This window comes from Primulina eburnea, chromosome 13 (assembly GCF_022965805.1).
Source record: "Primulina eburnea isolate SZY01 chromosome 13, ASM2296580v1, whole genome shotgun sequence".
NCBI lineage: Eukaryota > Viridiplantae > Streptophyta > Magnoliopsida > Lamiales > Gesneriaceae > Primulina > Primulina eburnea.
The window spans coordinates 27,447,678-27,473,527 of NC_133113.1; the positions used below are offsets into that span (position 1 = coordinate 27,447,678).

Sequence of the window (25,850 nt, forward strand, 5' to 3'; positions counted from 1 at the left end):
AGCTTTTTTCGTGGTCAATTCTAGTGCTAGCTTCCATGCTTTGCTAGGAAGGGATTGGATTCACACCAATCATTATGTACCATCATACATGCACTAGTTACTGTTAATGTGGAAAGGAGATGAGGTGAAAGTGGTACAAGCTGATTCGCAGCCGTATCAATATAATTCCAATGCCGTGGAAGCTAGATATTATGATGGAGCTTTTGGTCCAATTAAGATTTGTAACTACAAAGTGCATGGACAACCATGAGCAGTGTACATGGACATTCGAAAGGTTAAAGAAGCAGTTGAGAAGGTTCTCAAACCTACTGCCATGGTCTCTCCTAGACCCCATGGTCCGACCTATTATCGAGGAGCTCGATGACTAAGTTCATTAAAGAAGAGATGGAAGTCGCTGCAACTTCGGAGTGGAGAGCCAAAATGCAGCAGCTGGTGAAAGAAGTGCAGTCTCAAAAGTTGTGGGATATCGATGGAGCCGAAGTAATATTTAAGGAAGAATGTGGAGAACGAGGAAGAAAAGTTAGAAATGGAGGATTTAATCTTAGCTCCGCCTCAGATAAAAGATCGACAACCGGAGACAAATGGTTCATAAAGATGGAATATATGAGAAGTATTGTACAAAGTAGGCTAGATGAACACTATGGTTAGTTTTGTCATATTGACTCATAAGAAGTTTTTGTAAATACGTGATGAATAAACTTTTAAGTCATTCTTTGTTGAAGTTATTTGTAAATAATGATGAAACATTTGTGAATAGATAAAATAGTTGCTCATGAAGTTCGATGTAGTTAATAAATTTTCGGTAGAATCATTTTATTTATTTATATGATATTATTACGAACCATCTATATCATATTTTTATATTTAATTCTTCAAATTTAAAATAAAATAAACACAATTACGTATGTGCATGCAACTTGGTCTAACATCAACTCAAAACAAGACAAAACTTGTACTTCATCATAAATATCCATTTTTTTAAAAAAAATTATCATAAAATTTGTGTTATTATATGTTTTTTTTAAATTTTTTTATAATTATATATGTTATACATATAATGAGTGACATCAATTCAATTATCAATAAATATGGATTTCGTATCATACCTCTCTTTCATAATGATTAAATAAACTGAATGTTTTATCTATACAATTTTTTTTTAACACAAAAAAATACTTGTATACTTTGATTATGTTATCGATTAATTCACGATTTTAATTCTATAACTAGCACTTGTTTATTAAATATTAATCACTTCTCAAGAGAATACTAACATGACTCTGCGTTTGTCGATATTTTCCGATACGAAATCAGGATTTCGGTGAAAAATAATTAAAATTGAAAAAAAAATGCAAGTCACAAGACTAACATCATGAGATGATCGATAACACCAAAATCGAAAAATATTCGACCTGACCTAAAATATTTTTTTTTAATAAAATTACAAAATAAAAATTTTAAAAAGTATCATCACCGCAGAATAATCACCTGTCGACTCATTATTCTATTATTATTATTATTGTCATGTTTATCTTCTCTACGAATGATTAGTAATGAAGAACACGCAAACATTGAATAAAAATTCTAAATTTTACTCACGTTTTTGATGTTAGATTTTTCTCAATAAAACCGCCGCACATGGGGAAGAAGCTGGCTATTAAATAAAAAATAATTAATAACACAAAATATCACTTCAACTTGTAACATTGAGTTTTCAGCGAATAGATAAACTGATAAAGTAACCACGTCGTCAAGTTGGAATCGGATAACAAGTTGGATATATTTTAATGCCATTTTTGCAATTTTTTCAACCAATTTGGCAATCCCACCAATTTATAATATTAAATATTAGGAAAGAAATCACGTAAAATTGTATCCCTCGACTATATAAAGCCATGGTGTAGGCGAGAGTTTTGGAGCAGAAGTTGATAATCTATTTCCCACCGAAAAGATTTTATAACGCATTGCGTCAATCTTTTTGGATTCTTGGAGTTTTTTTTTAACTGGGAAGTAAGTTTCTTGAATTGATAAAGTTTTAAGTTTTTGATTTCTAACGTGAATCTGTTTCATGATTCAAGATAAGGAGGAAGTAATGGCAGATCATATTTTCACGAGTCATTTCTTGTGTTTAATAGTAATTACATGCAAATTTGACACATTTGGCGTTAATGGGGGAGTAATAAATGCGTTGTAGGATTGATTCAAAGCACCTATAGAAGATAAATGGGAAGATGGGAGGTTAACTTAAAATAGATTTTAACGTGGTTACAGGACGGTTGTACGGGTGGTCGGAATGGGAAGGCTTACGGTGCACTTGGCGGCGGCGCTGGTGGTGCTCAGCCTTTGGGCTGGTTTTATAGAGGCGGAGTACTTGAAATACAAAGACCCGAAACAGCCACTGAATGTTAGAATCAATGATTTGATGAAGAGAATGACCCTTGAAGAAAAGATCGGACAGATGACACAGATTGAGCGCAAGGTTGCAACTGCAGATAACATCAAGCAATACTTCATTGGTAAGCGTCACGTGTTCATTGTTTCGTTGAATTTCTTATGGGCATCAATCGTTTAATTTGGCTTGTTATATTCGAAAAGTTGACATTGCACACGTCAAGATTTGTAAAAAGTGTTTTTTCGTTTCAGAGCAGGAATTCCTTTTGAATGGATTTCTTGTTAAAACGAACTAATATGGTGGATTGAATTGGGAAAAATAAACAATGATCAGGTAGCCTTCTCAGCGGGGGAGGGAGTGCACCTGCGCCAAGGGCTTCAGCCGAGACTTGGGTGAATATGGTGAATGAATTTCAAAAGGGTGCTCTTTCGACCCGTCTGGGGATTCCCATGATATATGGGATTGATGCTGTTCATGGACAAAATAATGTCTATGGTGCCACCATTTTCCCCCACAATGTCGGTCTTGGAGTTACCAGGCAAGGAGTCAATGTTTTCTTGATTCATAAAAATCCTTGTTTAAGCAGGGAACTGATATCGAGGAAACATTAACAGGGATCCTGAGCTTGTTAAGAAGATAGGTGCTGCAACAGCTCTCGAAGTTAGAGCCACTGGAATTCCTTATGCGTTTGCTCCTTGTATCGCGGTAAAATCAAGTTAATGTTTTCCATAGATTTGGTTCTAATCTACGTTTCGCTGATTCATTGATCCTGTCTTTGCAGGTCTGTAGGGATCCAAGATGGGGACGATGTTACGAGAGCTATAGCGAAGATCATGACATTGTTCGAGCTATGACCGAGATCATACCTGGTTTACAAGGAGATACTCCGTCAAATTATCCAAACAAATTTCCATTTGTTGATGGAAGGTACATTATAAACTATCTGAAAACTTTTGATCTGATCTGGGATTTCAACATCTTACTGATTTATGGCTGTTTGTTCATATATTAAAATATAATAACAGCAAAAAAGTTGCAGCTTGTGCAAAGCACTTTGTGGGAGACGGTGGAACGAATAACTGGTATCAATGAGAACAACACAATCATAGACTGGAATGAGATGTTGAACATCCATATGCCGGCTTATTTTGACTCGATTAAAAAGGGCGTAGCGACGGTCATGGTGTCGTATTCGAGCTGGAATGGGATTAAGATGCATGCCAACAAGGATCTCATAACAGGATACCTTAAGAATACACTCAAATTCAAAGTAAAAATATATATGCTGCTAAAAATTGTTGATCTACTTGAAAAAGTAGCTTGGAGAAATAAAAGCGTGACCGTCTTTTCTTGGTTGAATTTCAGGGATTTGTCATATCAGATATGTGGGGTATTGATCGTATAACAACCCCGGAGCGTGCTAACTATACGTACTCTGTCCAAGCCGGTATACTTGCTGGAATAGACATGGTAAACGAAAACGCATATTTATTGTTGTTGAGGTAATCTAAATGAGGTTTGGTAGATCGAAAGATCTTCTTGATTATGGTTCTCCTGTTTGATGATAGGTCATGGTCCCGACGGAGTTTATAGAGTTCATTGACGATTTAACCTTGCTTGTGAAGAAGAATGTGATTCCTCTGAGCAGAATTGATGATGCTGTGAGGAGGATTTTGAGAGTCAAATTTGTGATGGGGCTATTTGAGAATCCAATGGCTGATCTTAGCTTGGCTCATCATCTTGGAAGCCAGGTCTATTCTTACAGCAACTTATGAGTGATGGAATTAACATTGCGTACTCTGTTTTTTACCCGGTAATTTTCTTTTGCCGCTAAAACAGGAGCACAGAGAATTGGCTAGAGAAGCAGTGAGGAAATCACTAGTACTTTTGAAGAATGGTAAAAGTGCCGATGAGCCTTTACTTCCTCTTCCAAAGAGATCAGAAAAGATACTTGTCGCTGGAACTCACGCAGATGACATAGGCAACCAGTGCGGGGGATGGACTATAGAATGGGGCGGACAAACAGGAAACATCACCATCGGTACTAGCGTTTTCATTTATTCGCGTTATAATACCAAATATTCATTGTTTTACGAAAAAATTTCAGCTGACGGCATGCAAATTTTTTTATACTGCATAATACTCCAAACGTCACATTTTAATCATGATTTCTAGCCAATCAAATTTTTTGAATCATACAACAATCTAAATATCTCGTTCGTGCTCGACAAAATTCTAGTCAAATACTAATCCTAGAACGATGTGTTTCACCCTTTTTTCATAGGCACCACATTCTTGACTGCTGTAAGAAACACCGTTGATCCCCTCACAGAAGTCGTCTACAGCGAGAATCCTAGTGCCGAATACGTAAACTCCAACAACTTCTCATACGCCATTGTAGTCGTAGGTGAACTCCCTTACGTAGAAACATCTGGTGACAGCGAAACTCTGACCATATTGGAGCCTGGTTACTCGACGATCTCAAATGTATGTGGAGCCACAAAATGTGTGGTGATCATCTTTTCAGGACGCCCCATTGTAATTGAGCCTTACCTCGAAAAGATGGATGCACTAGTTGCTGCTTGGCTTCCAGGCACAGAAGGCCAAGGCATTACTGATGTTCTGTTTGGTGACTATGGTTTTACCGGAAAACTTGCGCGAACTTGGTTCAGGACAGTCGACCAGCTCCCGATGAACTTCGGCGATCCACATTATGATCCCTTATTTTCATTTGGATACGGCCTTACAACCATGCCTAGGGTGCTAAAAGCATCACAGTAGTTAAAGAAATCATAATAATTTTCTTCAGTGTTGGTGATATCACTTGATCATCCATTTGAACAAGTTATAGTCCAGATTATTCTTTGTAATGGATGGGTGTAGAAATCTTTGTGGACAATCTCACGCATTCGAAATATATTTTATATTTTACAATTATTACATTAACTCATATTCCATGATACAAATTAAACTTCTTCTTTTTTTGAATCACTTGTAACCAATAACAAATATTTGTAAGAAGACATAATTGAAGAGTCTTAACATTGAGTGAGTCTCATGTGAGACCGTCTCACGGATCTTAATCTGTGAGACGGGTCAATTCTACCCATATTCACAATAAAAAATAATACTCTTAGCATAAAAATTAATACTTTTTTATGGATAATCTCCGTCTCACGAATACGATCCGTGAGACCGTCTCACACAAGTTTTTGCCCTTAACATTATATTTTAAAAGATTTTATCAACATGAGATTTTCTATCAACTTCTTGAAAGAGCGAGATAAAACAATTTTAAAAAAATTCGAAAAAAAATCTAAGTAAAATCCTTGAAGACGTATGATTTCTACATTTTAACGAATTGTTTGTTCTTAAAAAGATCATCAAAATACCATCTTTTTTAATCAAAAGATTAATTTGACAAATAATATTATATTTTTTTTATTTAAATATTATGTATTCTAACTCGGTAAAAACACAGTGGTTGATGGCCTTCATTTTTGAATTTGAAAAACATGCAACGTGCTCTGAAACTGAATTATTGAAGAAGATCGCAATGAAAAAGTAATAAATTATTTGATCTTCAAGAAAATATCCGTTAATGGGCCCAATCACATTACAAATCCGCCTGCCTCTGATTCCATGGTCAGAAAGAAGATTTTTTTTCTGTCTCGAATTGCTATAAAGTTAACTTGGTTCGCGTCGTCTCGTCACCCAAGCTCACACGTACAAACCTTCATTATATTAGCAAAGAAACAGACGAAAGAACTCTTTAAATAGTAAATATAAATCTCTTTTTCCTATTAAGCTTTTCGTATAGTTCTTTCTTGCTTCTCTCCCGAAACTGGTAAGGCTTCACATCTAACCATTCTGTTTCTTTCATTTTGCAGTTTGATCTTCGCGGGTTTGTTTATTTTTGTTGTGTTATAATGACGATTTTCTTGATTTTGCTAATGGCACGGCAGAGTTTCCAAGCGACAGTGAAAATGGGGTTGACTGGACGAAGGGAGTTTTTGATGCTCATTGTGTATATTCTGGTGCTATGCTTGCTGGCTAGTTTTACAGATGCGGAATACTTGAAATATAAAGACCCGAAACAGCCATTGAGCGTTAGAATCCTTGATTTGGTGGGGGAGAATGACCCTTGAAGAAAAAATTGGACAGATGATACAGATTGGGAGGGAAGTTGCCACCCCCGATGTCATGAACAAACATTTCATAGGTACATTTGTTGTGTTTTATAATCTATGTATAGAATAAATCCATCTTGAGTTGCAAGGATGTTTGAGGTTTCAAGGTGCAGTTTTTTTGTAAAATTTGTTGGCCGCGTCAAGGTTTCAAGCATGTTTTCCCATTTGTAATGACATGTGTTGGATGATGTGTGAACTATGATAATGGGCAGGGAGTGTGTTGAGTGGTGGAGGGAGTGTTCCAGCACCTAAGGCCTCTGCGGAGGCATGGGTGAACATGGTGAATGAGATTCAAAAGGGAGCACTTTCGACCCGACTTGGAATTCCTATGATTTATGGGATTGATGCTGTTCATGGCCACAACAATGTGTATAAGGCCACCATTTTCCCTCACAATGTTGGGCTTGGAGTCACCAGGCAAGTCCAATACTACGCATCTTGATTCTTGATGTTATATGCTGAAGGTTGAGTGTAAAGGCCGATGTTGTAGCACGTAAAAGTGTATATAATTAGTTTCCAACTGTGATTTCAAGCCTTCTATTTATGGTAGTGATTGTGGTGATTTGTAAAAGTAAAACAGAGATCCAAATTTTGCGAAGAGAATAGGAGCTGCCACCGCACTCGAAGTCAGGGCTACTGGAATTCCCTATGTCTTTGCTCCTTGCATTGCGGTAAGCAAAATAAGCTATTCATTTGTCATCTGTTCCTCTCAAATTATCCGTCAACTCCCATTATACATGTTCATTCTATTTCTATAGGTCTGCCGTGATCCGAGATGGGGTCGATGTTACGAAAGCTACAGTGAAGATCATAGGATTGTTCAAGCCATGACTGAGATCATACCAGGTTTACAAGGCGAGCTACCGGCTAACTCTCGCAAGGGCGTTCCATTTGTTTCTGGAAAGTATGAATCTTGATTCCTAGTTTCACTTACATGAAAAAAATTTAAAATACAATATCTTCTGTAGTGTTTCCTTTATTTGATAAATTTTTTCTACGTTATGAAGGACTAAAGTCGCAGCCTGTGCAAAACACTTTGTCGGGGATGGGGGCACGGTTCGGGGTGTCGATGAAAGCAATACCGTGATTGATTATAAAGGGTTGCTTGGCATCCACATGTTGGTCCCACGTGCGGAATTTGAGATAATAAAACCAGAAAATAAAGAATAAACTGGACACCGAGATTTACGTGGAAAACCCCTAAAAATTATTAGGGTAAAAACCACGGGCAAGATGAAAAGAATTTCCACTATAATATTTTGTGGTGTACAACTCACTCACTGTGTTTCCAAAGAGAACACACACTCTCTTAATACAGGAGAACAAATACTTCACAAATATTATAGAACTAAGCACTCAAATGCTTATAAGATGAGAGAAAACTCGAAGAAGGGATGAAGTGATGATTTCCAAATGAAGGGGGAAGCTCTATTTATAGAGCCCCTGGATCGTGTGAACACGCGTTAAAAACGCGTATTCCTTTTCTTTACGCAATTCCTTCTGCCCACGTTTTTTTTTATTTCCATCAAAGACATTTCAAAGCATTTAATGCTTTGAAAAGTCTTCTACCGACATTTCTCCCACTTGGAGATTTGATTGAGAATCAAACACATCTCCACACATCCTTTCAATCTTGCCATTTCCTGCTGCTTACGTTTCCGCTAGACCACTTGAGGATCTACACCACTCAAACTTATCAATGTTCACTGGCTTGGTCAGAAAATCAGCTATGTTATCCTTTGTATGGATCTTCTGCATATCCTCGCTTCCTTCTTCTACTACTTCCCTCACAAAGTGAAATTGGACTCCAATGTGTTTAGTCCTGGAATGAAAGGCTGGATTCCTTGCAATGTGCAAGGCACTCTGACTGTCACAAAACAAAGGAACACTCTCTTGTTTGTGCCCGATCTCCTCCAATAACCTTTTAATCCATATTGCCTCCTTACAACATTGAGTAGCTGCCATGTATTCTGCCTCTGTTGTAGATAACGCCACAACCGTCTGCAGTTTTGAAACCCAGCTTACTGCTCCCCCTGCAAGTGTAAACAAATAACCAGTAGTAGATTTCCTCTTATCAGGATCACCTGCATAATCTGAATCGACATAGCCCCTGAGTGTAAAATCCGATCCTCCATAACATAATGCAGCATTCGAGGTACCCTTAATGTATCTAAGGATCCTCTTAACAGTGCTCCAATGCTCTCGTCCAGGATTCGCCATATACCGACTAACTGCTCCCACTGCTTGAGCAATGTCCGGTCTTGTAGGGATCATAGCGAACATCAAACTTCCCACTGCTGATGCATATGGTACTCGAGACATCTCTATCCTCTCTGCTTCACTGCTAGGACACATCTCGGAGGATAACTTGAAGTTAACAGGAAGAGGGGTCGAAATTGGCTTACTATCTTGCATGTTGAAGCGTTGCAAGATTTTCTTCAAATAATTTTTCTGGGAAAGCCAAATCTTTCTGTTACTTCTGTCTCGGTGAACTTGCATCCCTAGAATTTTGTTTGCTGGTCCCAAGTCCTTCATATCAAATTCCCTAGCCAACTGTGCCTTCAATCCTTGGACATGATCTTTGTTGGGGCCTGCTACCAACATGTCGTCCACATACAACAGCAAAATGATATAATCATCACCAGACCTCTTGAAATACGTACAAGGGTCTGCACTCAATCTGTTGTATCCAAGGCTCATGATATAGGAATCAAATCTCTTGTATCAACACCTCGGCGCCTGTTTGAGACCGTACAGAGATTTGTTCAACCTGCAAACCAAGTTCTCTTTGCCTATTTCTGCAAAACCTTCTGGTTGGAGCATATAGATTTCTTCTCCAAGATCTCCATGAAGAAACGCCGTTTTCACATCTAGCTGTTCTAGATGTAGGTCAAACACCGCACACAATGCCAGCACCACTCTGACTGTTGTAAGCCGAATCACAGGAGAAAATATCTCATTGAAGTCAATGCCTTCTTTCTGAGCATACCCTTTTACCACCAATCTAGTATGATACCGCTCCACTTGGTTATTGCCATCACGTTTGATCTTATAGACCCATCTGTTTTCAATGGCTTTCCTACCTCGTGGTAGTGTAACAAGATCCCAAGTTTTATTCCTGTCTAATGCCTCCAATTCTTCTTGCATTGCTATTATCCACAAAGATACATCCGAGCTTTGAGTAGCCTCGTGGAAACTCGATGGCTCACCATCCTCTGATAATAGACAATATGCAATGTTGCTTTCAGTGACATAATCTGAAAGCCAACCTAGTGGTCTTCTGTCTCGAGTTGACTGCCTCACATTGGAATCCTCAGACTCAACATGTTTTTGTTCTTCGTGCTCTGGTACTGCTTCACAAGAAACTTGACCTTCGTCCGTCTTATTTTCCACCTGAAAAATAGTAGTTTCTGAATTCGGTGTGCCTTTGTCTCCCTTTACTTTATCTTCCTCGAATATAACATCCCTGCTGATTACAAGCTTGTGAACAGTAGGATCCCACAAGCGAAACCCCTTAACTCCATCAGCATAGCCCAAGAAGATACATTTTCTGGATTTCGAATCCAACTTCGATCTTTCTTGCTCATTGTACAGAACGTACACCGGACTTCCAAATGTATGCAAATGAGAATAATCTGTCAGCTTCTCGGTCCACATCTCCATCGGAGTCTTCAGATCAATCGTCACTGATGGAGAACGATTGATAATATAACAAGCGGTTTTGACTGCTTCTGCCCAAAATGACTTTTCTAGACCTGCAGTCCTCAACATAGCTCTTGTTCTGTCCAACAAGGTCTTGTTCATCCGCTCCGCCACTCCATTCTGTTGAGGTGTGTAAGCCGTCGTGAATTGTCTTTTGATGCCCTCATGTTGACAATATGCATCAAATTCATCACTGGTATATTCTCCTCCATTGTCAGTCCTCAGACACTTGATTTTCTTTTCAGAATCAAGTTCAACCCGCGCTTTGAATTCTTTGAAGATCTGGAAAACATCTGATTTCTTCTTGATCGGATACACCCAACATCTCCTAGAGAAATCATCAATGAACGAGACAAAGTATCTCGCTCATCCTAGGGATACAACCGGTGCTTGCCAAACATCCGAATGAATCAGCTCCAATATGCTTTTGCTTCTGGCAGTAGAAGTGCCAAACTTTAATCTGTGTTGTTTACTGGTAACACAGTGCTCACAAAAAGGTAGTGACACTTTTGTAAGTCCCGGCAGCAGCTTCCGTTCTGAGAGAATTTTCAACCCTCGTTCTGACATATGCCCGAGCTTTCTATGCCATAACACTGTTAATTCTACTCCTGAACCAATTGATGCAACAGCTAGTTCTACCTCTTTGTGTGTTTCTCCCAAAAGTACATACAGATTTGCAGCAACCTTTTCCGCCTTCATAACCACAAGCGCGCCTTTCACAATTTTCATGATCCCGATCTCTATCCGAGTTTTGTACCCGATGTCATCCCAAGGACAAAAGATTTTTCGTCAGTCCTTTCACATGTCGTACCTCCTGTATGGTGCGAATGGTGCCATCAAACATTTTAATTTTGATAGTACCGACCCCAGCGATTTCCAAGGCATGATCATTTCCCATGAATACAGATCCTCCTGAGATTGATTCATAATGTTCAAACCATTCTCTCCGAGACGTCATATGCCACGTCGCTCCTGAATCCATAATCCATGTGTCGCAAAATTTGTGTCTGCCTTTTGCAACTGTTGCTGCTTCGCTGAATAATATTTCACCACTGCCTGAAGTACTGGCCACATTTCCTTGAGAGCTTTTATCGATACTCGTACACTCTTTCTTGAAGTGCCCTTTACCGCCACATTTAAAGCAGTAAATATTTTTCTTCTTACTTCTTGACTTTGATCTACCTCGTCTTTGGCTCCCACTGGAGTCACGGTCCATGAATCTTCCTCTTATCATCGGCAAAGCCTCTGCCTGCTTCGAAGTTACCAACCTGTCTTTCTTATTCTTGCGCCGGCTTTCTTCTCCGAGAACCGCAGTTAAGACATCGTCGAATTTTAGAAAGCCCATAAGAATATTGGTGGTAATGTTGATGATAAGTTGATCATATGAATCTGGTAGACTTTGAAGTAGAAGCTCCGCACGTTCATTTTCCCCATGGAAGTGAGTTGGGCAAATAGAGTATTTAGTGTGTTGATATGGTCGGTCATCGATGAAGATTCCGCCATCCGAAGAGTATAAAGCCTTCTCTTTAGGAAAATCATATTGTGTAGGGACTTGACCTCGTACATCTTTGTCAGAGTATCCCAGATAACTTTGGCTGTTTTTATCTCAGAGATACTTGACAAAACTTCGTCAACTATAGCCAAGTGTAAATTGGCAACAGCGTTGTCATTCATCTCATTCCACTTTCCATCATCCGCAATCTCCACCGGTCTATCTCCAATAGCCGCCAAGCAATTATCTTTTCTTAAAACTACTTGTATCTTTAATTCTTTATTTTCCACAACATAAAATTGCTTCCGTTGAATTTTGCTATCTTGTACCTTCCCGCCATTATATCTACAACAATTTTAGTAGACCGAACAAAATAATCCCGCCTTAAATAAAAATCTCAAAAAATCTTTTCTGATGTGGAAGATCAGTCTAGGCTGCATCCACAGAGCATACTCAGAATTTTAAGAAATTTTAAACCAAGGCTCTGATACCACTTGTTGGTCCCACGTGCGGAATTTGAGATAATAAAACCAGAAAATAAAGAATAAACTGGACACCGAGATTTACGTGGAAAACCCCTAAAAATTATTAGGGTAAAAACCACGGGCAAGATGAAAAGAATTTCCACTATAATATTTTGTGGTGTACAACTCACTCATTGTGTTTTCAAAGAGAACACACACTCTCTTAATACAGGAGAACAAACACTTCACAAATATTATAGAAGTAAGCACTCAAATGCTTATAAGATGAGAGAAAACTCGAAGAAGGGATGAAGGAATGATTTCCAAATGAAGGGGGGAGCTCTATTTATAGAGCCCCTGGACCGTGTGAACACGCGTTAAAAACGCGTATTCATTTTCTTTACGCAATTCCTTCTGCCCACGTTTTTTTTTATTTCCATCAAAGACATTTCAAAGAAAATGCATGCGAACCGCGATCTTATTACCGGCTTTCTTAAGAACAAGCTTAATTTTAGGGTATAATGAATATATCCTCTGTTATGAAATCTGCCTTGTATAAATCAAGAGATAGTCATAATTTGGAACTATGTTTTCTCAAAACATATTTTAGGGGTTTGTCATATCAGATTGGCAAGGGATTGACAGGATTACAAATCCTCCTCATGCAAACTATTCATATTCTATTCAAGCTGGAGTTCTTGCTGGAATCGACATGGTTAATACTTTGTCTGCAACTCACTTGGATATTTGTGATCATATAATCCTATGAATGAGATTATGCCAACTTAATTTTTAAACCTTTTCAGGTCATGCTCCCGAATAATTTTGCCGAGTTTATATCTGATCTAACTTCCCTAGTGAAAAGCAATGCTATCCCCATGAGTAGAATTGATGATGCTGTGAAAAGAATACTACGAGTCAAGTTCGTTATGGGGCTTTTCGAGAACCCCATTGCTGACCTCAGCCTCGCGAACCAACTTGGCAGTCAGGTTAACCTTGTCTCCCACTCTGGTTAGCAAAAAATGTTCATATGTTAATTGAATGAGGTGCCTTTACACAGGAGCATCGAGAGTTGGCGAGGGAAGCGGTGAGAAAATCACTTGTTCTTTTGAAGAATGGAAAAGTTGCTAGTCAACCATTGCTTCCCCTTTCAAAAAATGCGCCAAAAATACTAGTAGCTGGAAGCCATGCTGATAACCTAGGGAACCAATGTGGAGGCTGGACTATAGAATGGCAGGGTGTAAAGGGGAATGACCTCACAGTTGGTATGTCACAAAACCAATAAAAATTTACTCTCAAGTTTCCTCGGAATGTTACAAATACTGAAGATACTTTATCTTTGCAGGAACTACCATATTAACCGCTATAAAAAATACAGTCGGCCTTTCTACGAAAGTTATATATAACGAGAATCCGGACGCAAACTATGTGAAAACCAACGGGTTCTCTTATGCTATTGTAGTCGTGGGTGAGTTTCCCTATGCAGAGATGTTTGGTGACAGTGCGAACCTTAATATAGCCGAACCTGGTCCGAGTACTATCAGGAATGTCTGTGGAGCTGTAAAGTGTGTGGTTGTCGTTATCTCAGGGCGACCTGTTGTGATCGAGCCTTATGTGGCAGGAATAGATGCACTAGTGGCAGCTTGGCTTCCTGGAACCGAGGGTCAGGGTGTGGCTGATACCCTGTTTGGCGACTATGGATTCTCGGGGAAGCTGGCTCGAACGTGGTTCAAGTCAGTGGACCAGCTTCCTATGAACGTGGGTGATCCACATTATGATCCTCTTTTCCCATTTGGATTTGGCCTCACTACTCAACCAAGAAGAGGGAATTGAAATGTGTAGCTCATCGATAGTTCTGGATCATCACTTTTCTCGCTTATGGCCCAAAAACATAAGAAGAAGAATGTAAGAAAAGAGGAGAGTTATATTTGTGTTTGAAGTATTAATTTTCACGAGTATTTGGAGTTTACGTTATCGGCAGCTGTTCTAAATTGGATCGGAAGGCATTCTGAAGTGGGCGAGCAAATTTTTTTTTTCTATGTGTGGAATTTTGTTGGCTTATATATTATTGCTTAAAATTTTGGATTTGAATTTGGATTTGCAAATAAAATTAGATTTAAAATTGGATTTGGAAATCCATTATATTAGTAGAATTTCATCTTATGTTTGATTTGAAATTTAAAAATTTATTTAGAATTCATTTTTTGATTGTAAAATACGAGATTTGAATTTGAAAATTTAAATTTTATTAAAATAATCATAATTATCTTTTACATAAATCAATGTTTAAAACATTTTATTTATATTATTAAAAAATCGAAAAATTAAAATTAATTTTATGATATATTTTTCTATATCATTTCAATTATATATTTGTGTTGTATAAAATACATAACTGTTACATAATTAATTATCTACCATTAACGAACATAAAATGAATTATTAAAATAAAAATAAAATAGATCTCAGTAATCAAATATTTAAAATAAAAAATAAATAAATTTGTCATTTAATCAAACCATGATATATAAATGTGATAGAAGGATAATAATTAATTTTTTTTGTTATGAATATTTTTTTAAGGTTATTCAAATCCAAAACTCATCAAATCTGATCAGTTTTGAGAATATTTGTTTATTGACAATGAAATACAGTCAAATTCTATTAAAATCCAATTTCATTTTTTTCTAATAACCAAAAGATTAAAACCAAGATTTACAAATCCAAATCTCCACAGTTTCTTTCAATTCTTCCAAATTTAGTGTAATTTTGGCCATGCAGTTAAGTTTTGAACCGAAATCTTTAGGTGGACTGATCTTCTTCGGCAGTTGAGATTTGAACCGAAATCTTCAGTCAAAAAGGTCTAAGACAGTTTAACTTTATATTCATTTCCCACCGCCTCTAAATCAAACTCCCATCTCTCCTCTCTTTCCAAACCACAAACACCGCCAAGTGCAGGGGAAATTCGCTCGAATTCTTTTCATTTCGATCAAGTTTACGCGCTAGGGAACCAGCATTTTCATGCAATGACAGCCATGTATTCTCCGCCGCACGATAAGGTGCAGAAACTGCTCTCCGCATTCATGCATGAAAATAGATTCGCACACACAGCACGCTTCATGTGTGTGCATTGGCCGTTTCAACTGAATTGTGCGAATTTTATGATATATGTGTTAGTTTTGGCAGCTAGAAGATGTGGACTCATTGTCTTCGGAATCTGGTTTGGAGGAAGAGACTACGCCTGAGGAAGCTGGCGACGTAATTGGAAATTGCTATAGAGGTGACGTAATTAGAGTACTGTAATGTGATAGAGGAGACGTATACGTTGATATATATGTGTTTTAGTTTTAAGTAACAGACTACCAGTTCAATCTGGTTTGGACACTATAATTTGGTTAGTAAACTGAATTTGTAAGCTTTTCAGCTTGATAATCTGTATGACCAGTTTCTTAACGCAATGTTATAGAGGTCTCTGGAATATGCTCAGAAGTCATAAGCAAGGCAAAATGCTAGGAAATTCATCTCAATTACAATTGGCACATGTTTCCACAACACTAGAGCTTAATATGTGGGAGCGAGCAAATAAATTTGAATGTCTTCATCATATTTCTTTCTGTAGTATTTATCGAAGTGATGGACTGGAAAAAATATTTTAGAACTCAACAATTTAGCAAGTGAGGAATTTTAGCGAACAATTTAGCAAGTTAATTATGAATTTTAGCGAGCCGCAGCATGAACACCAATAAATTCTGTACATGGTGTCTGTTCGTTTTCAACTTAACTCAGTTTGATTCAATTCAAATTTTTTTGAAATTTTCTTTGTTGAAGGTAATATAAAGTTGACGATATATGATGAGGTGATTTTGTATATTGATTATGTAAAAAAGTTGCGATATAATAATGATTGAAAAGGTAGAGAGAAAAATATGTGGTTATGTCATTTACTATAAGTATATTTTTGAGAGTTGCTGTGAGTCGTTATATCGATTTGACTGAAACTTTTAAAAAGAATATCTGGAGAATTTTTGAAAAATAAAAGTAGTTATGAATTTTTTAATTTTAGTTAGTCGACGAACAAATAGGGCCCGTAGTTCTTTCCAGTTTTATCTTTGTTTAATTTTTTTTTATTTATTTGTTGTAGCACCCAAAGCAACAGGTAATGCAGCAGGAAACCGAAGAAAGGATTCTTGTACAACCAAGTTCACTTGGAGGATTGAAAATGTTTCTAGGTTGCAAGTGAATAGGCTCTACTCTGAAACTTTTGAAGTTGGTGATTATAAATGGTAACTTTTAATTGGATCGAATCAGGGAACATTAAATGCTGGTTTTTAAATTTTTTTGCGAGCATAGTTGTATAAACTATTTTTCCCTTTCATAATTGTCAGGAGGATTCTTATTTTTTTGTGGGGCAACAAAGTTGATTATCTGTCCGTGTATCTGGCTGTGGCTGATTCTACTATTTTACCATCTCTCTGGAGTAGATACGTTCAGTTCAGTTTCGCCATTGTTAATCAAGTTGATCACAAACACTCCATCAGAAGAGGTAAAATCCTGTTATAGTCAGAGGATTGAAGTGCTTCCACCGGTTGAGCATTAAATTCTGGTTTTGACTCTTGTGCCAGAAAAAAATTTCTTTTTTTTTTGCTGGAAATTCAAATTTAATTATTTTGTTTTGATGGAAATTCAAATTTAATCTCATTCATGATATTTGGTGTGGCTCCATGCTGTAGTCATGTCGACTGCATGCCAATAAATATTGGTGTAAGCTGCTTACCTTTTAGGAGGTTTGCTGCTACAACATGACATTCTCGATTTCTTGATGTATGAATAAAATATATATACTATTTTAATTCAGCTCCTACATGAACTTTTTCTATACTGCTCCAACACTAAGTTGATTTTATGGTCCGTAGCACTATATATAATTTTGCCAATGTTGTTCCTGTTTGATGGTTAGTCTTAGCTAGTATTTTCTGTTGCTTTTCCATAATTTAAAAGAGAAAGAGCTTACAACTACTTTTGCTATCTTATTCAACTTTCTTGGATAATTTAGTTTTTGATTCGCGTGAGATCAGTTAAAAAGAATATTCCCATATCAAATATCCTTTTTTTTAGGATTGAACGCCAAGTCTATTTGATCTAACTTTTAGTTTATAATTTCAAATTGTAAAAAAATGATATATTAAAAATCTAAAGTTGTAAAGTGAAATTTCCCATCTTTAGTCATTTGGTGATCATAATTTTTGTACTGCTGGATTCAAAATTATTAAATTGTAAAAATGCATCTAGAATAAGTGAAAATATAATGTAAATTTCCTATAACTTGATTGTCTAAACATCAGAAATTCCTTTGGAAAACTCTAAAACAGATCCCCAATCAGATATCCTGGTGTTTGATACCTGTTTCTGATCCAGTAATGGCGAATATCCAGAAAATTTTGATATGCTATCAGAGCATAGCTGGTTGAATGAATTTCTTCGGATCGTGTGGGGTCAGATACACATGATTTGAGGACTTTGAGATTTTTTTCGCTGTCCGGTAAATATTTTGTAGCAAACTGAGGAATATTTAGTTTCATTCTTTGGCTTTTACTTATGCCGTTATGAGTTGATTACTTGGATTGCAAATCAGAATACAAATCTAGATTTTTGTTGTACTTCCAAAAATATATGTAGTACTTTCTGGTATAAATGACATATTTCATTTTCTATTGATCTGAACATTTTATGATTCATATACAATGCATATTGTTAACATTAGAATATGCATTTACGATGATAATTTTAAATTATTCTTTTATTTTATAATATATTGCAGAATATCGTCGATTGTCATATGTTTAGTCCATGCAGGTACATCACGACAGTTCAATGCTGGAGTACGAGATTGGGGTTTTGAATCCTTTATGCCACTCAGTGAGCTTTATAATCCAAATAGAGGTTATCTTTACAATGATACCATTGTTGTTGAAGCTGATGTCACTGCCGAGGAAGCCATAGGTTACATCTTCTATGACTCAAAGAAGGAAACTGGTTACGTAGGACTAAAAAACCAAGGGGCTACTTGTTATATGAACTCTCTTCTGCAAACTTTATACCATATTCCCTACTTCAGAAAGGTTAGGATCTCTTTCCAGGGACTACTGCATCTGTATAAGTTGTTTATATGAAAAACTATTATAAATGTAATATTTCTGTTGCTTGTACATCCAGGTTGTGTATCACATGCCAACTACTGTTCATGATAAACAATCCACGAGTATCCCCATGGCTCTTCAGAGTTTATTTTACAAGCTTCAATACGGTGATGAAAATGTTTCAACAAAGGAGTTGACCAAATCCTTTGGTTGGGACACAAACGAAGCCTTTTTACAATGTGATGTTCAGGAATTTAACAGAGTTCTTTGTGAGAAACTTGAAAAAAAAATGGAGGTCCTCAGAAATATAATATTACCACTGTCAATTACTCAATCTGTGTTGTGCTTCACTGATTATTTTGATGCTGTTGATCAGAGAACTGTTGTGGAAGGAGAAATACGGAAATTATTTGAAGGGCATCACATGAACATTATAGAATGCATCGACGTTGACTACAGATCTTGCAGAATAGAGTCATTTTATGGTATTGGAAGTGGATCTTCTTAAACACCTTATCTGCCTCTTTTGTATTAATAATTATACTGATGATATTCTGTAACATTGTGTTGCAGATCTTCAGCTTGATGTAAAGGGTTGTCATGATGTATATGATTCCTTTGATAAATATGTTGCTGTTGAATATCTGGAAGGCGATAATAAATATCATGCTGAAGAGTATGGTTTGCAGGTGATATGTTTAACTTTATTTTGCAAATTATTTTTTTCAGCATATCTTTGATCGATATTTATTACCCTTGTTCAAAGTAGTTGTGATCTCCCCATGCTTATGTTTTTCTTTAGTTTGGATGTTAGCATCCTTGTTTATCATTTATATTCGCACTAAAATGATTTACGATTAGAATTTTCATTTAACACTCGATAGACTTATGGTTTATGTTCAGGATGCTAAAAAGGGGGTCTTATTTAGAGATTTTCCACCAGTTCTCCAACTTCATTTAAAACGGTTTGAGTATGATTTTGTGCAGAACATCATGGTGAAGGTGAAGTTGTTATGTTTTGTATATCTAGTCTTTATGTTAATTTTTCCTCGCATATAAGTTATGTATGTTTTTCTTTGATCGATAATTTATGTTGTGTACCTTTTTTTATTATTTGTATGTTATCTTTACACGATGCTGATGGTGCGCAGATAAATGATTGCTATGAATTCCCTCTTCAACTTGATCTGGACATAGAAAACTATAAATACTTATCTCCTGAGGCTGACAAAAGCGTACGCAACCTTTACACACTTCACAGGTTAGATAATGAGATGGTTTATACCATCTATTCATAATTTTTTTGGCAAAGCACATGCAATTTTTGAAATCACTTTAGTTCAATCTCTAGGAGGATATCAAATTTGGATGGTTGTAAGTGGGACTTTGGTGAATGCTGAAGAAATGAATGCTTCTTCAGTTAGTTCAATGTTTAGAATGTAAAAGCACTTAATCAGGAAGTAGGAAATAAATGAAAGACCTGTTCAAGGAAAATTTTGATCCATGTGACCATTTTGTTTCAAAACAAATGGTCAATGGTTTTTTATTCCTACATGATTCATGTTTCCCCTGGCTGGAGTTCCTTGCACACTTATTTCCCATCTGTACTTTGTGTAAAAACTGAAGGATTTTCTCTTGATCCTAGTAGAATTATATTCTGATTATAACATCAGGATAGCAAATTATGCTGTAATCTGGCCTTCAATACTGTACGGGATTAATTTGGTTTGATTTTAGTTTTCATCATTCAGGCCACATATTAATGGCTTGTTTCAAAACTAAGGGTTGTTTGAAATTTAATTCTCGACTAGCCAAAATATGGCTGTGGAGATCGTTGAAAGCTGTAAATATGTGGCTTCGAGTTTTTCAGTGTTTCTTAGACTTAGAATCAACATTTTGCATATAAATTCAACATATTGTTTATGGTTGTATCTCAGGCTTCCTAGACCGCAGCTGAATTTTTCTAATGCCTAGCAGCAAAATCTTAAAATTCCATTTTTTCATTTTTGTTCTGACAATTTTGATTGTTATCAGTGTATTGGTCCACAGAGGTGATGTGCATGGTGGGCATTATTATGCTTTTATAAGGCCAGCTCTTTCTAGTCAGTGGTATGTATTTTGTGCCAGAATCTGTAATACAACAATTATATGCACATCATTATATCGTGTTATCTTAACAGCTTGTCTTAAGCCTATGAATTGTTTCCTTCACTAATATAATTGCTGAATGTCGTTCCTGTGCCAGTGTAAAAGTTAGAGGTGTCTTGCCATTCCGGTTTATTGTTGAGGATCTTCTTCCTCTCATTTTGGTCCTGTCTATGTGTCTTGTCCTGTCTGTGTGTTCTTGTCCTGTTACATTGGGATAGTTGGCTTAGAATTTCAAAAGCAGCTTTATGCAAACTAATAATCTGTATCAACCATTTTGAAATCCCACTTTTTCAAATGTTTCTTTATTTTCATTTTTTCCTTTTTTGTCTCTTCCTGCTGAATTATGTCCATGTTTTTTAATTTGATGGGGTTAAGTAACATAAAAACTCTTGAGAAAACTAAAACATCTTAAACTTTTGAGTTAGCTGGCATAATAAAATAATTAAAATGTAATGACACCACAAACTCCTTCAAAGAGTTAAATTATCTAGTACTAACACTACCTGAATTCGCAGCTGTATACGTATGATTGTTGCACCTATTGGCTATGTTATAAGCACTCTGTGAAGTTTGCCGACCTTCTATTCTATGTTGTTTATTTTACCACCCTCATAGCTGAATAAGAAGCTATGATGATCAAGAACCACTTCATATGGCCTTTAGTGAGCATTTACTTAAAATTGAAGTGCACAAGTTTTGTGAGAGATTTTATCCGCTGTAGAACCATTTTACCAATGTACCAACAGCTGCTACCTAACAGACCGTAAGAAGACAGATATAAGTTCATAGGTGCGACGAGCCACGAGTTTATGCAAGTGCAACATAAACGGACTTCAGTCTATATATTTCGGACAGGCTGTAAATCTCACACGAAGGAAGCATTACTGATTTCAACGATTATCCAAATAATCATCCCATAACAAGAACCAAGACAAAGGGCTGTAACATTAGGAGGTTCCTCTGGCAGTGAAATCAAATGCTTATAATTTCTAATAATGGAACTCATCGGTCACCAAGTTCAATTTAATGTCTATTCTCTACAGGAAATCCAGTGAGCTGCGATTCATTCGTTGCAGAATGTGATTTTTTCCCTCAAATTTCCTTTCTATTCAAAATTGGGATTTTCTTGGAGTTGAATATTTGACACGTGATTTGGCATATCACAGATATGTTTGAATTGTCTGTCACAATTTCTGGTTAATTAACAAACGCAGTTACATTAATAGTGGTGGTTTTTATTCAATTTTGCAAAGCTGATCGTTGAGACAAATTACTTGGTCAGCAGCCCAATTATGACCTAACCTGATATTTTACATGCCCCGCAGCAAATGACGTTTTCCTGACACAGTAAAATTGTTTGCAGAAACTATAACTGTTACATAGTAGACTTCAGGATGTGAATAATTCTGAATGACTTGTAGGTATAGATTTGATGATGAGCATGTGACAAAAGAAGACATGAGAAAGGCTTTAGAAGGGCTGTATGGTGGTGAAGAAGAAGTATGTTTATTTACCTGTTTTTCCTTTCTGAATAGATTACTTTGTTTTGCCTGTTCATTTTCTTGTTAGGTAATTTCTTCTCAGCACTTGATGCAGATAACCCCAGGCATTATTGAGGCCTTAAAAGTCCCTTTTAGGTTTACGAAGAATTCAAATGCTTATATGCTGGTGTATGTACGTGAAAGTGACAAGGATAAAATAATGTGTAGCGTTGATGAGAAGGACGTTGCTGAGCATCTGAGGGTTAGCTATCAATATTATCCTAATTGCTTCTTTCATCTTAGTTTTGTGTCTGGCCTTACTTGGATTTGATATCAAATAGGAAAGTTTGAAGAGAGAACAAGAAGCTACCAACATCAGCTTATTAATTTGGTTAATTGTGTTTGGCTTACTTGGATGTGATATCGCGTAGGAGAGGTTGAAGAGAGAACTGAAAAAAAACGAACAACTGAAGAGAGAAAAAGAAGATGAAAGGTTGAAGAGAGAACAAGAAAAAAACGAACACAAGAAAGAAAAACAAGATAAAAGGTTGAAGAGAGAACAAGAAAAAACCGAACAACAGAAGAAAGAAGAAGAAAATGCACATCTGTACACTATTGTGAAGGTAATTCATTTCAATAAATCTGGTACCTAACAAACTCTCACTTTTTTTTTTATCCATTTTAATTTGTATGCTGATTATGGGAAATTGACATGATGCTTTCAGGTCACAACTGATGATGATTTTGCTGAGCAGATTGGAAGAAGTGTATTTTTTGATTTAGTGAATCATGACAAAGTCAAAGGTTTTCGTGTTCTGAAGTCGACGCCATTTAGCATTTTTAATGTATGTAAACTTGTTAAACTCAAATTTTTCAATTTTTCTTCATTTCCTTTGCATTTAAGTTCAGTTTTAATTATTGGTACATAAAGTGAGTAGTGAGGGATATAAGCCTTATTAATTTTCTGATTTCATAGTTTAGACTCAATTTTTTGTGAGAAGTCAATACTTAATTCAACAAAAATAATTTTTTTTCCAGCCGGAATGTTGTTAATTGTATAACTTTGTCAGAAGCTGGCGTTTTTCTATTATATATGTGTGGAGATATGTTTAGATTGCAGGTATAGATCCATATCTTCCACCTTGAACTTTCTGAACTTATTAGGAGTTAAACACGATCTCTCGTAACTTAAACTTCTGTAAATTTTATATAGATAGTCTGTTGGCAAGGGAATCACCGCTTCAAAGTGTACTGTTGTTTCAAATTGGAAACTGAAGTCAACAGAAGTTAGATCTTTATCGAATAGAACAGAGAAAGCATTTTGATGATTCCCATGTGCTAACGAACATTGATTGTACTTGAAGTAAATTAAAGAAAATATGTTGGTTCTTTACACCTTAACCAGGTGAAGAAAAGAGAAGGGAAATGATTTAGTCATGCTTTAGTATGCCTGTGTTTTTCACACACTTGGTTACAAGCCATTTCTAAAATCTGATTGTTTGAAATCAAAACTGACAATTATTAGTAGCTGGTTTAACTCCTTTTTTTTCTTGTTCTATGCTATATTTGCTTTTATATTTATTGTATTTTTATTTTTAATAGGCATGTCTATGTTTCGTTATTTTTTTTATATTTTGTAAGTGTAGTCATGTTTTTTATCAAGTAGATTCACGCATGTAATAGAAAAATTATTTAGTACTCTTTGACCAAAAGTTAAATTGAATTTGGAATAATAATTTTAGTTATAGTTTTATCAGCTAATTGTGAAGGCTACTGCAGGAGGAGGTTGCAAAAGAATTTGGTGTTCCAGTTCAGTTACAGAGGTTTTGGCTGTGGACAAAGCGCGAGAACGGCACATATCGTCCTGCCCAGCCATTGACACACCTGGAGGGAACAAAAACTGTAAACATTTCTCATTTATTCTGATTTTGATAACTCGCCTTCTGCACAAATTAAAATCTTCTTAAAGGTACCGTATGTAACTGGCTTCTTGCTTTATGGTGTTGTCCATGTCTGCAAAAGGATTTATGTTTGTGCTGATAGTCTTTTCCCAAATTTATATTCCTCATGTTGCATTATGAAGAAGTTGTTCTAGGTTGTCATTTGAGTTTTCAATTCTTGATATGTACACTCATTGCACAATGTGTTCCTGCTGTTTGCTTTATTAGTGTGACCTAGCAAGTCAGATTTCTCCTGTCTTCTCCTTCTTTTCCCACCTTTTCATTACCAACAAGAAGCATGTTCGTCGTCTGAATACACGTTAAATATAAATGTAACTCGATTCCTATTCATGCATTCCTGTAAGAGGAACATCTTGAGCTGTATTTCGTATTTTGTGGTATCTAAAGGCCACTCCAGGAAAAGGCTTGTTCTTCAAAAGTATGAGAGTAGAGTTATATGAAGTCTACGCAAATGATGATTGGGCTGGATCGATCACCGAAAGGATATCCACTTCTGGTTATTGTACACTTGTATGGGAAGACTTAGTTACTTGAAGAAGCAAAAAGCAAAGTGTTGTTTCCAAAAGTAGTGTAGAAGCTGAATTTTGATGAATGGCCCAAGGATTGTGTGAAGGATTGTGGCTAAAAAGAGTTCTAGTGGAACTTAGATAGACAGTTAATGTTCTCATAAGATTATACTGTGACAACAAATTTGCTATAAGTATTGCTCACAATCCTGTGTTGCATGATAAGGGCAAAACAACTTGAAGTTGGTAGACATTTTATAATAGAGAAACTTGAAGGAGTAATATGCACTCTTTTTGTTCCTAACTTGAAACAACTTGCAGATATTTTCACCAAAAGTTTGAGACAATGTCAAGCAAGTTGAACATGATTGATATCTTTCCACCAACTTGAGGGAGAGTGTCAACATTTTAGGATTCTCATATTTTTGTAAATTAGAAATTTATCCTAAAATAGAATAAATTAGAATGGAGCACAATCATTTACATTTAGAATAGAATCATTCCATAAGTTACTTTTTTCTCTTCAACTACCCATCTTTTACCAATGGAAATATGGAACCATAATTTCTTGCCCATATTTTCTTCTTCATTATTCAACAGTACCAAAACCAAGTTTCCTATCACATGGAAGAATGAGGAGGTATATAGGAGCTAGTTAATGGTGAGATAGTTTTTATGGTCTATTTTTTATTTTTATTAGATATAATCTCATCTTATTAGTGATTAGGATATATAGTTTAATGTTAAAATTTTGTGACTTAGAAGTGAATTAGCCTTGAGAAATGAGGAGTTGCGAGCCAATAATGAGATAGTAACGAGGACGAGCAATTAAAAAATATTAAAAGTGAGATACAATTAATTAAAGGGGATTTTGTCAAAAACTCCCTATTTCCATTCTCAACTTCTTCTTTACTCCCTACCCCATTAAAACTTTGTTTCAACTCCCCATATCCCTCAAATTTCCAAGTTTGCCCTTATATCTTTATTTTAAATAATTGATTTCTTTTTTGTAGTAAAAGGCTCATCATGCTTCCGTAAAATAAATTGAATCTTTTACCTTTTTGACTAGAGTACCACCGGGTTGTATCCACCGTTTTTTACGAACTGCTCCTCACAGTCCAACCACACGATCGCAACCGATGTTTACTAAGCAGATTCCTTCAGCAATACTTAGCACAACTCTAATTCGTTTCCTACCTTAGAGCGTACAGCAAAAGATCAAATTTTTGAAAATAATACATGATAGGGGCTAAGAGCAAAGATCTCTTTTATTCAAACACAAACATTTATTTATTACATAGTAACCTCCTGTAGAGGAGGAGAAACTTGTTTTAGCTACTTATCGTAGCTGAACTCTTAACACACATAAAACTTGAA

General features: G+C 36.2%; 1 protein-coding gene and 2 pseudogenes across 1 annotated transcript in view; all 3 read left to right on the forward strand.

Moving 5' to 3' along the window:
- The first annotated feature begins 1,776 nt into the window (after positions 1-1,776).
- Positions 1,777-5,338, forward strand: LOC140808809 (uncharacterized; annotated as a pseudogene).
- Positions 5,339-6,357: 1,019 nt separating this feature from the next.
- Positions 6,358-14,393, forward strand: LOC140810423 (uncharacterized; annotated as a pseudogene).
- A 741-nt stretch (positions 14,394-15,134) lies between these two features.
- Positions 15,135-25,850, forward strand: part of LOC140808619 (ubiquitin C-terminal hydrolase 12-like) — a 30,079-nt gene continuing 19,363 nt past the window's right edge. Inside the window, exons 1-16 of the mRNA XM_073165738.1 lie at positions 15,135-15,299; positions 15,427-15,520; positions 16,382-16,523; positions 16,626-16,783; positions 18,094-18,359; positions 18,454-18,672; positions 18,754-18,862; positions 18,951-19,066; positions 19,281-19,379; positions 19,529-19,638; positions 20,412-20,486; positions 21,947-22,025; positions 22,110-22,268; positions 22,438-22,629; positions 22,732-22,851; positions 23,786-23,908. Of these exons, the coding sequence (XP_073021839.1) occupies positions 15,267-15,299; positions 15,427-15,520; positions 16,382-16,523; positions 16,626-16,783; positions 18,094-18,359; positions 18,454-18,672; positions 18,754-18,862; positions 18,951-19,066; positions 19,281-19,379; positions 19,529-19,638; positions 20,412-20,486; positions 21,947-22,025; positions 22,110-22,268; positions 22,438-22,629; positions 22,732-22,851; positions 23,786-23,908 (2,094 nt within the window). The 5' untranslated portion in view covers positions 15,135-15,266. The remainder of the gene's footprint in view (positions 15,300-15,426; positions 15,521-16,381; positions 16,524-16,625; positions 16,784-18,093; positions 18,360-18,453; positions 18,673-18,753; positions 18,863-18,950; positions 19,067-19,280; positions 19,380-19,528; positions 19,639-20,411; positions 20,487-21,946; positions 22,026-22,109; positions 22,269-22,437; positions 22,630-22,731; positions 22,852-23,785; positions 23,909-25,850) is intronic.